Below are 17,753 nucleotides of genomic sequence, written 5' to 3' on the forward strand. Positions count from 1 at the left end.
GGGAGGCACGATGTTATTGGACCGATAGTATCGGAATTGGCCGATAATGTAAAAATAGGCATCGCCCAATATAAAAAATTATGCTTCTATGTCTTGCAAATAAAAGGAATAACTCACTGTGTTCAGGGAGTGCTATACCAATTAGGTCACACCAGCAGTGTGGATCATTCTTGAAAGAAAGTTTTGCCTGAATGATGATTAGATTCACTGTTTTGAATCGCTGCATTTAATCTGAGAATACACATACATAATAATAGTAGAAGCAGGTGCAGTGGCCGCAGCAGTAGCCTCCCCTGGGTCCTAATGCCCATTTCTTAAGGAGTTTTAATTTCCTAGGGGGCGCTGTTCGCCTACATCTAATAAAATATAAGTAAAATACACATAACATTTAGACTGTGTTTCTGATTAAATAAAGAAGTAACTGATGTCCACAAAATCATCAGTACGTTTTTGTTTAAAGGTCAGAAGCTGTAGCTTACATGAATATTACAAAAAAAAAAAAATCACAAACATGACACTTGTAAAATAAATAATTTTATATATACTGATTTATTCCTTAATGTGTAATAACATGAGCTCTGAAAGATTTTCAGAATTTTTACAACTTTTTTGCTTTAGACCATCTACAAATGTTATATCTTAAAATAAAATCTTTCTGAGAAAAAAATGCAGCAATTGATATATAGTTTATGTAGTTATTTTTAAAGCTTCAGTATACTGTCATAATAAAAGAACTTCATTATTGTTTATTTAATTCTAACAAATAAGCTCTTGTTAAAAACTAACCAAAATTAAAAATGATTTGCTTATAATTTCCACACAGGAGAGACTTGTTGTTCCCAAACATAAGGAAATATATTGATATCAGCATTGCCTATCTGCAAAAATGAGTTTCGGCATATCTGATATTGGCAAAAATCCAATATTGTGCATCCCTAATTTAAGGTGTATGTGAACACAGACACATGTGCTCATCTTTGTCCAGTGTCTGTTCCATATTTCTCCAGAAGTTATGACCAATAAAAATATAGTCTTTTAATTTAAAGTTGCAGCTCTCTCATAACCCTGTCATACTGTAAAATCGCTTGTTGACGCGGTCAGCGCAGTCTGTTGTTGTTGCATTTTCCACAATTTTGTTATTGTTCAGTCTCCTCCTTTAATTTTCTACTGAGAATCAGTGCACCGGGCCAATCCTGCCACCCACCTTGTGGAACAACTGATTAGTGCAAAAAACCAAAGTATAGTTTTTGTGCTTTAGGTAATGCATTGTTAACATTAACTAATAGTGAGAAATACATTTGTTACAATATTTATTTATTTTATTTTATCTTTGTTAACATTGTGTTCATTGTTAGCTCATGTTAATTTAGGTCTATGGAATAATATTAAAGGGCATCTATTATTCAAAATCCACATTTACACAGTCTTTGGACATAAATGTGTGTTGGCAGTATGTAAACACAAACACCCTGCAAAGACAAAAAAACGCCCATTCCTTATTTTTTAATTCCCATTAAACCAAACCAGTCTCACCAATACACTATACGCTACGTCCTCTTCTGAAGATGGGGCGGGAATATGCAGCTCATTTGCATTTAAAGTGATACACACCAAAACGTAGGCACGTAACAAAAATGACATTTTCCAGAGGTTATAATAAATGATCTGTGGGGTATTTTGAGCTGAAACTAATAGGTGTCCTTTAACAGATGCAACACTAAAATTAGACCTTTTAAAAAAATCTAATATTAAATGTTGAACTTACATTAAGATCAATAAATGATTCAGAAGTGTTTTCATTGTCAGTTTATATTTGCTGGTGTAATTAGCCAATGTAAAGTGCCAAGTGTTGTAAATATTATTAATATCAATACTATTTTTATTAAAAAACGAAAGTCTTTCTGTTTATGTTGCACTGGCTGATATAGCAGTTGTACTTATTGTGATATGCAGTGTCATGTAGCATCATGCTAAAAGCTAAAAACAGCCCCTGATGTCAATGTGCTATGATTAATGTAGCGCATGATTAAAAGCTGCCAAAAACAGGGATTTAAAAACCATATTTAGCTGGTCGTGTGATCTCAGCATGGCGGCCTCCATAACGCTACCGCCTCCATGTAAAATAAAACACAGATGCAGACTGAATTAAACATTTCCAAAAGTACTACTGCAAGTTTTTTACATTCTGTTCAGTACAACCTCCCCTAGTGGCTGTAAGTGTTATTACCATGGAAGTACAAATGCAACAACAGAGATGTAAACATCATCTATTCTCAATTTCAGCATTCACTACCAAGCTCCACAGTAGCCTACCTCTGGAACCAATATCAGTACTAGAGTTGTTCGCCAGGGGCTTCATTAAACAGGTTTCCATGGGCATACAGCTGCACACGAGTCTGAGATCAGTACAAACACGCTCTCCAGAGCGATCACGATTCACACTTCACGCCACACTGTCTGGCAATCTGACAGCACTTGCCTAAAAGCATATGCCAACTGTAAAGTTTGGTGGAAGAGGAAAAATGGTTTGGGACCGTTCCATGATGCAGAACAGGCCCCTTCGTTCCAGTGTGGGTAATATTATCTAAAATCAACACCATGCAAATGATACTAAAGATGATTTTGCTCGTCCAAAGTATTTACTAATGTCCCCACACACAAAGTGTAGTCCAGAAATGCTTTTAGACATGTATTTCAGGACGTGGTTGGTGCTTTTGTAAATTCGGATGATGTAACAAGACAACAGCTCTTTAAATTATTTCAAAATATTACAATAAAACACATTTAAATGCTATTAGCTGGGGGGAGGCAAATTGACATTGTCAATAAATATATTGCAGTGGATCTATTATATACTATATGGGACTAGAGCCGACCTTAACCTTTAATCAAACATATTCAATAACTGCTTCATTAAATCCATGTTACAAGTAAAATCTCTGAAGTAAATGTTACTTTCAGTGCAAGGATACTGCAGAAATATTAGACAACATCAGCAAAAAAAGTTTCTTCCACCCTTCCTTCCTCAACTACTGTACTTCATTAAAAAACACATTAGCTCATGTTTACCGTTATGCGCTGTGGCAAAGAGAGACACGGACCAAATGAGGACAGGCGAGCTCCCACGGGGAGTATCTGTATCTTTATCTGTTCATTATAAGCGCTATCTAAAAATATCTGAAGAGAGTGAAATACAGGCTTTAATAATAAGCATAGCCGTCAAATATTTACTCAGGGAAAATAAAATGTGATTAGGTTATCTCTGTTCTATACCTGAATAATATTTGATTCAAGAAAAAGACCACCCTCAAGAAACACTGTGCTACTCTTGTGCCTGATTTTTTTTAACTACATATGTGACCCTGGATCACAAAACCAGTCATAAAGGTCATTTTTTCAAAATTGAGATTTATACATCATATGAAAGCTGAATAAATAAGCTTTTCATTGATGTATGGTTTGTTAGGATAGGACAAATTTTGGGTGCAAATCTGAGGGTGCAAATATATCAAAATATTGAGAAAACTGCCTTTAAATTTCTTCAAATAATGTTCTTAACAATGTATATGACTAATCAAAAATTAAGTTTTCATACATTTACAGTAGGAATTTTACAAAATATCTTCATGGAACACGATCTTTACTTAATATCCTAATGATTTTTGCCATAAAAGAAAAATCAATAATTTTGACCCATACAATGTATTTTTGGCTATTGCTACAAATATACCCCAGCGACTTAAGACTGGTTTGTGGTCCAGGGTCACATATATGTGAATATTCAGATTAACATTTATTCATTCTTTTTTTTTTATTTATTTATTTTCATCGTAGCGTCATAACATTATGGTTGAACCACTGATGTCACATGGACTGTTTTAATGATGTTCTTACTACCTTTCTGGGCCTTGAACATGTCTGTTGCGTTGCTGTCTATGCAGGGTCAGAAACCTCTAGAATTTCATCAAAAATATCTTAATTTGTGTTCAGAAGATGAACGAAGATCTTACAGGTTTGGAACACCATGAAGGTGAGTAATTCATGACAGAATGTTTATTTTGGGGTGAACTGTTCCTTTAAGGCTGAAATGTCATATAGAAACAATTCAACAGAAAGTGAGGGACAAAGACAAATTCTCCATTTTCTCAAAAGGGCCATTTCTTCTCCATTTTTTATCCTGTTCATTTCAGTAGCAAGTCAAGGGGACACCAATATGATACAACTGACACCATTTCCTGAGAATAAGCCCAAAACACTAGGACACAACCTTATGTTCTACCTGAAATTTCAAAAACACATTATTAAGCAGAACTGGAACAATCATGGAACAATATTGCTGTAATAATTGAGCATTAAGAAGTTAATGGATAACAGATGGCAGTACAGAGGAAAGGAGAAATGGTTTATAAATGTTTATCATTATCAAAAAAAACATTTAACTGAAATGTCCTAAAATTGAATTCAAAACAAGCAAATTGATGTGACTAAGTAGGTCATATTACCGTATTTAAAGGAAAAGTCCACTTCCAGAACAAAAATTTACAGATAATGATACTCACCCCCTTGTCATCCAAGATGTTCATGTCTTTCTTTCTTCAGCTGTAAAGAAATCATGTTTTTTGAGGAAAACATTCCTCCATATAATGGACTGCTATGGTGCCCCGAACTTCCAAAATGCAGTTTAATTGCGGCTTCAAACAATCCCAAATGCGGTTGTAAACGATCCCAGCCAAGGAAGAAGGGTCTTATCTAGCGCAACGATCGGTTATTTTCATTAAAAAAATACAATTTATACTTTTTAATCTCAAACACTTATCTTGTCTTGCTCTGCCTGAACTCTGTGTATTCTGGCTCAAGACAGTTCGGGTATGTCGAAAAACTCCAATCGTATTTTCTTCCTCAACTTCAAAAATCATTTCAAAATCATCCTACATCACTGCAGAACGGCAATATAAGACGATTTTGAAGTTGAGGGAGAACATGAGATGGGAGAATGAAAGATGAATCCAAAACATAAACCTGTGCTCTCTTGTTAATGGTGAAATTATTGGAAATAAAAAGCACTTTTGTTCTGTACAAATTTAAATTCAGTTTGTCCATTCAGCGTGAGCACTTATTAATGTTTAATGAGCAATCACTTGTACCACTTGTAATGGAATACTACCAAACAGATACAGCTCATCACACTGCAAATTAAAGGGTGAATTCTTAGAGAATGACAGAGGAATCAACAGATTCCTTCTGTCCGTTCACTATATGATATAAAGAAGAGTATGTGAACAGTGTAATAATGTAATATTCATAACATTGCTGTCTCTACTGCAAAAGCATTTTGTCCAGTGACCTAAAACATGCTTCATGTGGTGAAATCTAAATTAACTGATTTTATTCAAGTCAAAATCATTAGTGACGAGACTCGAAGGAATACAACAATGAAAAGTAACAGACACAATCTTTAATGTAACATCTGCACATTTCTATCTTTTACAGCCCACATCTTTCAAAGTGAAATAACGCTACATCGCCGTACCTGTCACAAAAGCAATATAGCCCACCATAAAAAGTAATAACTTTGAAAAACGACCCTATGTATGTGCCCTTAACATTAAGTGTTTTTTCAGGAGAGAACATCATTGATTAGGTGAAGGACCTTTAATTGATTATCCTAATTGACTATAATTATCTGCAAATGCCTCCCTGAATAGGTATTAGGAAAAGACTTCAAAGCACTTGAATCAGCAAATTCTCCTGCACAGGTGATTAAATAACCATTCCAACAGTAAACCTACTTTATTTATTCTCCAAACTGTTTTTAGCCAGTAATTCTCATAGCAGCGGGATAAAATGGGCACTCTCCCAAGCGTAACATTTCCAGTGAGATTGCATTTTAGGACAAATTACACGATTTACCAATTTAAATGGGCAAATACTTCCTTCTACCCCACCTTAGTGTGACTGTACTGAAAATATAAGTAAGATACAGTATAGAGAGGTTGATTTTCTCACCTTTAACACTTGATAAGTAGATATGGTTGAAAAGAAATAATATTAAAGAGATAGTTCACCTAAAAATGAAAATTCTGTCATTAATTACTCACCCTCATGTCTTTCCATACCTGTAAGGCCTTCGTTCGTTGGAACACAAATTAAGATATTTTTGAGCTTTCTGACTCAATGCAACTGACACGTTCAAGGCCCAGAAAGGTAGTAAGGACATTGTTAAAATAGTTTATGTGACATCAGTGGTTCAACCTTAATTTTATGAAGCTACAAGAATTTTTTTGTGCAAAAAAAAAAAATAAATAAATAAATAAAAAGACTTTGTCAATCTTCCGTGTCAATCTTCAACGTGGCCTCGAACGTGGTAGCTGCTTTGCTGCCTATGGATGGTCAGAAGCTTTTGGATATCTAAAAAAGTTGTATAATATTAATCACAGCCAGTATAAATGTTTAATACACAGTCAACAAACATGTTCAGAATTACCACATGTATAAATAAAAATGCTCATTTTATTTCAGAATTGTCAAAGTATACAAGTGTCAAGTCATTCACTTTTATTAACCCAGCCACAATGAAAACACCCAAACCCTGTATTTGAAAACTAAACTATATAATAATATGATGTGAGCATTTGAGCATTTCTCAACTTTTTCCTGCTCTGCTCCACTGTCAATCCCACAATCCCCCATGCGAGCCTGCCGCTCAGCTTCAATAGAGAATAAATTCAATATGCTCGCTCATGTCTGCTCACTTCACGCCAGTGGACATGTACAGCAACTGTTGGTTAGGTATTTTTTTAAACAGTAACCCAACCATCCACATCGTAACATGCAGTACGGCCACACCAAACGCCTTATAAACCACATAGAAACACCCTGACAACTATCAAATAAGTTTAGCACCAGAAGCAATTTCTTTAGGAAAATGTAGGCTAATTATTCTTGCTGTTGCGGTCGGTGTCTCTACACTTATACAACCTGACCTTGGCAGAAGAAACATAATGTTTATTCTTGTGGGATATAATGTGACTCTGTGTAATTACTGTATCTGTTTTCTCTTGGGTGCTTTTAAAATAACTTCATTATTCCTTTTTGTTTAACCACCAAATTTCTCTAGAGAATATTACACAACATTAAGAAAGTGAGTTTTTAAAGAAAGATCAAAACAGGGACAGCAGACGATCAATGAAAAGCCAACTTTAGAGTTGTAGGTATTGCTGGACAACAGGCTGAATCAAAAAAGGGGAAAACTAATGGTGTGTGCACACCAAAAGAGAATTTAATTATTTGTGTGAGGTGACTGAAAGTCAATGCAAAGATGCGAACAGACACAAATTTGCACCGGGCGACAGGAATGATGCTAAGGACACAAATTGGGCAAACGTGATTGCTGCAAAATGCACAATATCATTTCTTCTCATAAAAATATGTACCTCTGGGTATTTTTTGCAAGACCGTTTTTATGTACCTTACTGCACGTTTCGTGGCAGTTTCAAAGAGAAATGTCCACTGAGTGGCGCCGAAACACGGGTTTAATACGTGAACCCCTGCTTTATTGTGTTGGAAATATGCCCTACAGCATACCCAACCCTAAACCTACCCGATTTTGTTAACAAATGCAAAACTGATATAAAAACGCATGTTTTGACAAAAGCGTGTCATTTGAATCTTCCTTGTGTGCAGATTCGAACATTTTTGTTGAACAGTAGTTACACAGGATTCGTACCGGAGCTTCTCACCTCTCAAGTACATCTCTGTGAAAACCCATAGATGTGAAGCTGGATATGTGATGCTAACATTCAAAAGCATCAGTTTTCAAATCTCCCAGCATATTAAAATTGTTTTGAAGTCATAACATAATATTCTTTAAGTAACTGTGTAAAAATTACACTTTACTTACTGGAACCATGACAATATTAATAATATATTTTAAAAAATGTCTTTTAGAAATTTGTGTTTGTGTTGTGTGTGTCAAATGTGTTTGATAGTAGCTTGAGTTAGGATGCAGATGTAAATTTATGTTCATTATCAAAATCAGTAATATCTGTAAAAATTGTAGCAACCTCATTTTTATATGGTGAAATTTAATAATTCTGACTGTTTAGTTTTTGTTTTGTTTTTTAATAAACCATTGCTCTTCCATAGTATCATCCATAGATCATGATAATAACAGTTCAAACCACAAATATAGCAACTCAATACCATGGTAAAAATGTAATATGGTTTCTAGGTATTTGTATGAAAAACAGTAGTCGAAATAAATTTAATATAAATGCATAAACGCTATAGCTTAATCGCAAAAATAAATTCTGTAATTATATTCCATTAGTCCTCATTCAATACATTTAATACATGTCTAAGTTAATAATATAATTAAATTAGACACAAATATACCCACATTTCTGATACAATACCACTGTGCAGTTAGTGCTACTACAGTAAATCTATGGTAAATGATGGCGATTTGTAGATTTAAAAGCCTTCTGACTGTACTGTTGCACAGTGTTTCTCGTTAGTCAGCGCAGTTTCATCTGGCTATAAACAGAGTTATTTGTGTTCTTCACCGACCGAGATTCATTAGCCATGGCGTCGTTTGAACTTTGATCCATGTGGATAAACGATCCGAGTGGCGCACTTTGACTAGCGCTCTTTCATTCTGCATTTGCCGCATAAACATTATATCAAATTCTTATTATCGTTTATCGAGGAAACTCATTACATGCGATAATTATCGTTAATGATTTATCACCCAGACGTAATTTAACGCATTGATTTTTCATGCGTAAACACCACATATTCAACGTGTGAAATACCCATGTAATACACATTAAATATGCATATTTTACATGTTGTTGATGTAATGAAATTAATGTTTTGAACCATTTGGCGTTCCATAATTTTTCATGCTTCCAAGTTGAAAAATTTCAATGTAAGCGGAAAATTCGTATGACGCATGTCCCTCAAGCCAATCAGCAAAGAACTTATTGACACATCAAGTTTGACACATCCGTTTGTATCATAAAATGGAGGAAAGCATTAAGCAATGAGTTTATTCACATGAGTGATGTGAAAAACATCCCGTGAGTAATCTAGAGTGTTAACGCAATGCGAATATTCGCTTCGCATTTGGTGTGAAAACAGCATTAGAGTGTGCTGCTGAACTGTACTAAAACACAAACAAGAGTTTTTAGTCAACTGCACATTGTACACAAGCATTCATAAAAACCATTTTGATATTGAAATCTGTCCCAGTAGTCTTGTAATCTCAGTGGGCAGTAGAGCAGCTCTAGGGTAATGAGGCAGCCTGAGCAGGATGGCTGGTTTTGGTCCCAGGTGAGACAAACGCTTAACCAGTGAACATGCTTTTCAGTGTATAAAACTACAGCTTACATGCTTCAGTACTTTTCAAACATAGCAGAAAATTGGTCTCAGAAGAGGGAGAGCATTACTGGTATACATGATATTATCTGAAGTTATACAGCATATTAAACTAATGCTGTGCTGACTTAGACATTCAAAAGAATACAAGTTTTTGATTTGCACTCCTATCATGCCACATACCATGTGAGAGAAACCAGTATTTAAAATGTTTTGTTACTTTTGATAATTAGTTTATTAATCAAGCACATAACTAATATATTTAAAGAGGAAGCATGTCCATGACATTTCTTGTAAAAAGGTTTAGGTTTTCTAAAACAGTTCACTTTGACACTGATGTCAAATAAGTATTGAAATGAAAAGTTGTGACATTGGAATAAAACTGGAATAACTATTTTTGTCGCTGGTATTTTTTGTTGCTAGTACATTTAAAGTATAAATGTGATCTTAAGAGAAAGCAAAGAGCAAAAGTATGACTTTTAGATGCCTGTAAAATAATCTGGGTTGCAAAACAGCCTTCTGTCAGATCATATATCTTCTTTGCACACATCACTGAACTTGACATTACTAAGTCTGTGACATTATTCAAACGGATGTTCAAAAATGTACTTTTTACTGAGTTCACCAGTCACAATCAAAAGATAATAGTTTCTTCAACGTACAACTGAATGGCATAAACAACTGCACTCACTCTACAGGCACTAATGGAGAATGAATTTCCCACCAGCAGCAAATAACACAAAATACTCTGTATTGTCCACTTATCCTTGATCAACACAGCTGTGAGGAGGCTTTGGCCAATACAAGATTACTGTTTTATCTAGTGGTAAGGATGATAACCGAAAAGCTCAAACTGCATAGTTGACTTTATTGGGAAGACCTTCAGAAATGTGTGATATAATTTAAACTGTAAATTTCAAACTGGTTGAATCTAGCTCATGATAGTTCCTCATCATATTCCCCCTTTCTTTTCTCTTCTCTTTTACTCCAATTTTCATTTAACTTGTATAATACTAGACAAAATACAGCAAAAAAATATCTACACTACCTGATCTTGACTCCAAATGCGTTGACCTTGCTTGACTCTGGACCTTCTTCCAAGACAGTGGTAAATGCAGTGGCATTTCAGTGCAAGTCAGATGTGAAGAAAATGACAAGCTCTTACAGAATGCAAGTTGTTTTAAACAAGCTGCCAACAGGGATTTTTTTTTTATACTTAGTATTTCAAGATTGCCTTTTTTCTTTTTTCTTTTTCTTTCTTTCTTTCTTTCTTTCTCCATTACAGTAATGGCAACTTGCTGCCAACATACAGCATTCTCTCTTGTATTAGAAACACTAGTTCATTCCAAAATAATAACTCGAAACAATAACAATTTAAACAACATATTTTGTGAACTTATGTTCAGCTATTCTTTTCAACAGTTAACTTTTAACTATTTTTGGTGGAAATCATCAGTCATCAAAGCTCTGTAAATATTGGTCACAGACATGGAGATGGACTTAAAATATCACCAGGCTTATACCTCACTAAAAACTCCCAAAAATCATGTTTTCAGGCCATTTTAAGTCTTATTTTGACGTAGCAAAGTAGTTATATCTAAGTGTGTTAGTTGTTTACTTACTTTTGTAAATTAGTCTTTGCATTAACACCAATAGACCAATTTGGAGTAGACGTCACAGTTGCATTACTTGCAGGTGCGCGCGCATAGTGGTTGCAGAAAAACATTGGTAACAAGTGGAGGTAAACAGGGAAAATCCATGGAATAAGAGGGGGCAAAATGTGCCTTTTGATGTCAAAATCGAAATGCAAATTTTTTTATAGAATACTGTCATCAAAGATGCCATCTGAAGCTAAACGCAGATGTTTAAACGGACATACTATGGATTAAAACTGCTTTGATTACTCTACTTTTAAAGCATAAATTTGATTTAAACAATTAAGTCTACATAATATTAACATATGCTGTTCATAGGGGACGTATTGTATAAACCCTACAGTTACAGCATGAAATACTATTTAACATTTTACACAACATTTATTTATTTAATCTTACAATTCTGGCTTTTTTTTTTTTTCCTTGCGAATGCAAGTTTAAATCTCCTAATTCGGACTTTATAACTCAGTTTAACTCAAAACTAGTGAGTAGTGAGTTTCTTAATTCTGAGGGGTGAAAAGCCAGAAGTGTGGGTTATAAACTCTGAGCCGAGGGGAAAATAGAGAATGACAAGGTGTTTTTCCTTTATTAGAACTGTGAGATATAATCTCGGAAATGCGAGAATGAAGTCAGAAGTTTGAAATATAAATTCAAATTTACCTATTCTTTTTTTCTTTTCCATTGGACTACTTGCACTGAGCCTCGTGACACACTTCCGCTTTGAAATCGTACGGCTCAGTTATTTCCAGTTATGTACATTTTCAATGCGCTGTAATCATCTAGTTGGCTTAAACACCTAATATGAGATTTCGTGAGATGATTTCAAATTCGTAAATTTTCAGAGACAGAAGAAGACATATTCTGATGATTACTGAGTACAGAATTTTCCAAACTCAACGGAACGTGAAGTTTTAATCCAACATAAACCAATTTGAGAAAGTGGTGGCTGGTAATCATAGGTGATTGCTCACCACAGGGTGTCAGTGCTCTATAGTGACCTAATCGCGACGCTGCAGTTTGTGAGACCTGATGAATAAGATCATAATGAACCTTTATTTATCTGTATTAAATATGTTAGTCACTATTCTGTGTCATATTCTGTCATCATTTCACTGTATGTAGTCTAATGCCAAAATATGAGTATTCAACAGTCTCACTGTCAGCGTGTTATCTAACGTCAATTTCGTTGAATAACAGTGATTATCGCTGGGTGACAAGCTCTTGTAATATGCGGAGAACATTTTGAAAAAGACATCTAATCTATATAATCTATAATCTATTTAAATCAAACTATTTTGTACCATATCCGTGTAATTCTCTAGCCGTAAAGGCTATCTCTTTCGGGTTTTCTGCAACCATGCTGCGCGCACATCCCGAATGTTCACAAACAAATAATTGCTATATATGTTGTTCATTTTAGACTGATTAGACTGAACACACATGAACACAAGAGGCGGGAATTATCGCCTGAACCAATCACAGCCGACCATAAGGAGTCATATCCAATCCTATGGAGATGGAGTCATTACCTCCTTTCATGTAAATGTACCTGCTGGTGCCGCTGTTGTGCAATGTTTCTTAAAATAATAATAATAATAATAATTTATAGACTTTTTAATGTTATATTTTGTAATATTGGCATTGTTTTATTCAAAACATATTAAAAAATTGTTTTATTAACCACTCTCCATTTTATCAAATTCTTGTGAATGCCAATGCATATTCATTCACAAAACACAGGATTTAAAAAGTGCACTGTGCACATGGTTTCCAAACATTACATTTGGAGATCATGCAGAGTTTTACGCATGAGGCCTCAGGACTCTTACAAAAGGGACTAACCTTGTCCTTGTCCATTCAATGAATGACAAAGATCTTATTGTTACAACTTTTCTTGAATATTTGAATTTTTAAATGCCATCCCACTCCATAAAATATCCTTTTATCAAAAAAAGCTACTTTGTCGTTTAAGGTCAGTGCAAAGTACAAGGTGGCACAATAAGACGTGATGTACTGCTGTAACTCAGTACTTCACTAGGCAAACAGATCCATCATAGCTCGATAAAATGCACTCCATTAAAGGTCTGAGTAAAACGGCTTTTTATCCGGATGTCATCGCTGAAATCATGATGGCTGAAAGAAAGACAAGTGGCATAATTTACAGGCCATTTTATGTTTGACGTCGCTGTAGTTCTTACAGTTTACTGAAAGACTTTGCTCATGACATGGGAAGTGTCATATCCATGTCTTCAGAAAACTCCTGAGGAAACACATAATGGGTATTAAATTAAGATGTTAAAGTCAAACAGCGTTCATTTACCACAACAGCTCTCGAACAAATGAAGTCTTGGCCTTGACATGTTCTTTTTTAACGAGCTGATTTCAATTTCAACATGTCGAAGGCACAATGCTGGGTGTAATTACTCCGATGTGACAAAACACATCAAAGGTTTTAGTTCATTTTGAGTTTTAAAGTCATTCAATGGTCCCAAGGAAGCTTTTGTACATAATAGAGACTTTTGTAATGCATATGAGGTGTGCACAATCCTAATGGGGTTCAGATTAGGTATGCACAATTTATAGGTATTGTATTTGTTTATCAGATACTTGAGATTTGTTAATAGTATCAGTCGATATTGGAATTAATTATGCATGCTCATATTTATCTATTTTTATATGTAGATTATATTCGCAGTTAGCTATAATGTATATATTTTTAACTGCAAATAATACAAAGATTAGAGTGTATTTTACAAGAGAGCGATTTCTATGTGTTATCTATATTGGTGCACTGGTGCATCCCTAGTTCATGTAATCTCTATTTCTTTTCAGAATTTCAGTTTAGCTGAAGAGCACGCTGTAAAAACTTATTCATCACTCATTATTTTCACTTCAGCAACAGAGTGCTGTTCCAGAATGCTCATACATCTCTCCAGCCTAATAATGAAACTATCCACTTCTTTTTCTCACAGTTTAAAGCACTGTGAGTAATGTGTGGGCCTGCTGAACATCAAGCTCAAAGACCCGGATAATTCCAAGGTCATTTCAGCACTAACTACTAGATGTTCTCGCGCAAGACTAGACCACAGAGGTACAGAGGGAGAAGGAGGAGGAGGCCAGTGACAGAAAGAGAACAAATAGAGCAAGAAAGGAAGCTGAAAGAAGAAAACAGAGATAAAATAATGGCCTTTTTCATTTAAAGGTTTGTATTATAATTATGTCTACTTAACATAAGGACCAAATGCTCCCCAGCTTACAGTCAGAGTGCTTTAGATTTAATGATGAGAGGTCATTTGATGCACAGCCGCGCCCCCATGTTTGCCCCCCACACCTGATCAAGCCCCATGGACCTCTTTTATAATGGACACATTTCAGCTGCGTTTCCAACAGACAAACTGAGGTAAATTCAGGTAAATCAAGCAGCATTCTTTTTAAATGTCAAAAGAGCCTCGATTTACCTGACTTCACCATGTGTAGTGAACCATTAAACATCCAGACAGAAAGCTGTGCATGTCAGGACGTTTCCTAATCCCTGAATAAGGTAAACAACAGAGACGATACAAACCGAAAAAGATACTGCACTTTCTACAATTATGAAATAAAACTATTTAAAAAATCAGAACTACGAAACACATCTCAAATAATACTCGTTGCTATTCTTTTAGTTTAGTACAGCATTTCTCACAATGAGGTCAAATTCCGAAAAACATACTAGACTTCTGAATGAACTGCTTCAAACAATGAGTGAATGAAAACCTACAGTACCAGTGGAGAACAAGTGTACGAGTGGGTGTGTGTGTACTTGTTTTTGCTACATTGTGGGGACCAAATGTCCCCACAAGGATAGTAAAACGCAGGCTGGTCCCCACAATTTAAAAAATGATTAAAAATAGTAAATGATGTTTATCTGAAAGTGTAACGATGCAAACATGTTTTCTGTAAGGGCTAGGTTTAGGGTTAGGGTTGGGTGAGGGGATAGACAATATCGTTTTGTCAGTATAAAATCTATAGAAGTCTATGGAAAGTCCCCACAATTCACAAAAACAAACGTGTGTGTGTGTGTAAGTGACAGAGAGAGAGAGAGAGAGAGAGAGAGAGAGAGAGAGAGGAAAAAGAGCGAGATATAGGGCTTTTCAAATCCAGTAAGTAATGAAAGACCAATTCTACACTAAGACATGTTCAAACAATTATGAAAATTTGTAATTATGTAAGGAATACGATTAAATCTCAGTTAAGACCTCAAAAAAAGTTTCACTGATTCAAATTTAAGTTTCAAAATGATAGACCAGCATGTGCCACTACTAAACTACTTCCCAGATGGCTAACGTAATGAAAACAAAACCTCTCAGTGAGGTTCATTACTTCTAACATTACTGGTATGAAAAAAAAAAAATACGTTACAATTACAATTATATGGGTTCCGTGTGTCAAATAATAAAAAAATCAAGCCTTATATCTTTTTTGCCCGTTTCTGCTCCGGCTATTTTAGGCTCTACGTTCTGGAACTGATTACCCTCTCAAAAAGAGATTTCTCGGTGCAATGAGTGAATTTTAAGTTGTTGGTTTGCTGACCGCTCTGACCGATTCAGTCCGGTTTAATAAACTGGTTCAAATGATTCATTAAAAAGATTCGACTCGTGAACAACTCGTTCTCGAATCGGACATCGCTAATCCCCAGCTGCAGCACAAATGTGTCAGTCAGTGATCGTGATTTCGCTCCCGGCACGGTGAGGTTCCCGTTCATGTCACACATTCACACCACACACTGAGTTAAGCAGATAAGATTCAGTCCAGATCGAAAGTATACAGCTTTTAGATTTAACCTATGAATTTCTCTTTATGATCTTTAAAGTTAGACAAGGAAATCGCATGCCGCAAGTGCCACATTAATGTAAGGTGCAGATGATAAAAAATGATAGAACCCATCTGTTTAACTTACCTCTGAGCAGCATTACAATCAAATGCAGAGTATGGAGACGCAACATGTTTGTTCTCGCCCTGTGAGAAACTTCCATCTTACTGGATGACACGGAAGGGCAGTGAAAGTGAAAAGGGATCCCTTTGCGCGCGGGAGATGATCACAAATTTGCGCGATTAAGTTCCAGCATCGCTCTCGGAGGATATCCAGAAGCATTCATCATAATGTTCGTCACTTCACACCGGGGTCGGTTTACTTTACTTCAGGTCCAAAAGACTTAAGAGTCCGAGCATCCCGTAACGCATTAGATGGGATTTATAGGCTCTGTCAAGATCCCGAAGGATGCCACTGTGTCTCCTCGTTACGCGACAGATCCTTCACAAATATTGTGCTTTTCTCACATCCGAAGTATGTTCCCATGCGTCCTATCCAACTGCTCAGTCTGCGGTATTTTGGTCTTAGGTAGCAGCGAGTGAATTAAATTTTCCTTCCTTGGCTACTTTTGTCTTTCTAGTAAAGTCTGGCGGGTTGGGTGGCGATGCTGTGGGATTTTTCCCCCTGATGCGTGATGCGTAAGGCAGGATCTGTGTTTCCTCTGCATCCGCTCTCACATCCTCTAATGCGGAATTATCCTGCACATCCTAAAAGTTGCTCAAGCGCACGATTGCACCATTTGCGCTTTCCACATCCTCGGTGTCGCTCAGAATAACCTGCAGAAATGAAGAATAACACTTTGGCTGTTTTCCTTCCTCGGGGAAAAAAAGACGACTAGCTTCTACTGATATTCACGAACACATAAAAGAAAACAAATACCATCAGCAAATGTGTGCTTAAAAATAAATGCATGTGGGTTTGAAGAGGTTTTCCTGCGCCAACCTCTCCTCTCCACTCCAGCGTAGACACTGGCAAGTCCAAACTGAGGTGCAGGGTTAAAGCATCACCTGAGGCGCCAACATTCACATCAAGGGCTCCCCGCAGACCTCTGTGCAAATAAGCTTTACCTGAACATCACAGTAGCTATCATAACACATTTCGGGTTCTTAATAAACTGCAAAACGTTTTCGTTTACTAGAGCAGTGGAAAGAATTTTGCCCTTGGAAATAAAAAGTTGGAGACGCGAATGGAAAAAGTTCTTGGTAGTTTACAATCGTCTTTGTTCCAAAGTATGCAAGTAAGTAAACATTAATGTGCCATGGCAGAAGTTTATTTACACGGTTTTGACGATAATTACAAGTGGCAATAAATATAGTCATTTATAATCTAATTTTTAATCACTGCAAAGCAACAGCGACCCCTTGTGGGAACAATGTGCATATACCCGTGTGGGTTTGGTTTTACTTCTTTTTAAGAGAGCGTATGTCCGATGAAAAATAGTAAAATCCGAAATGACCTAAATGTGGAGACCAGCCAACAGCCTGTGAGGAAAATGGCTTAATAAACCTAATAAATGTCTTAATGAAAACCTAAAGGTGAATATCAATCCAAAGGTTAGATTTGGGAATTAGGGAGGCTAAAATATCATCCATTTCGTATAAAAACAACAGAAGTCGATGGAAAGTCCACACCACCGTGAAAAAAAACAAAAGTGTGTGTATGCAAAACTGTAAAAATATGAATGCGATCAAACAAAGTAAAATAAAACAAATAAAATCAATAAAACAAAGATTATTGCAGTGTTGTTAGCCTACTTGCCGTTTCCTTGTCATTAGTCTGAACATTTTCTGAGTGAATATTGTTCTACACTGATTTTTTTTTTTCAGTGTACAGAAGGAGACAAAGACACAATTGTGACAGATGATCTA

At 35.8% G+C, this 17,753-nt stretch overlaps 1 protein-coding gene across 2 annotated transcripts in view; it reads right to left on the minus strand.

Annotated features, from left to right (window-relative positions):
* si:dkeyp-14d3.1 (transmembrane protein 132C) overlaps window positions 1-16,832 on the minus strand; it is a 308,473-nt gene extending 291,641 nt beyond the window's left edge. The window contains exon 1 of one of the 2 annotated variants that reach the window (XM_051117432.1): window positions 15,973-16,832. In XM_051117432.1, coding sequence (XP_050973389.1) covers window positions 15,973-16,048 — 76 coding nt within the window. In that variant the 5' untranslated portion in view covers window positions 16,049-16,832. The remainder of the gene's footprint in view (window positions 1-15,972) is intronic. The other variant, XM_051117433.1, reaches the window with a different exon arrangement.
* Window positions 16,833-17,753: the final 921 nt, after the last annotated feature.

The sequence above is a fragment of the Labeo rohita genome, chromosome 8, assembly GCF_022985175.1.
Source record: "Labeo rohita strain BAU-BD-2019 chromosome 8, IGBB_LRoh.1.0, whole genome shotgun sequence".
NCBI classification, from domain to species: Eukaryota; Metazoa; Chordata; class Actinopteri; order Cypriniformes; family Cyprinidae; genus Labeo; species Labeo rohita.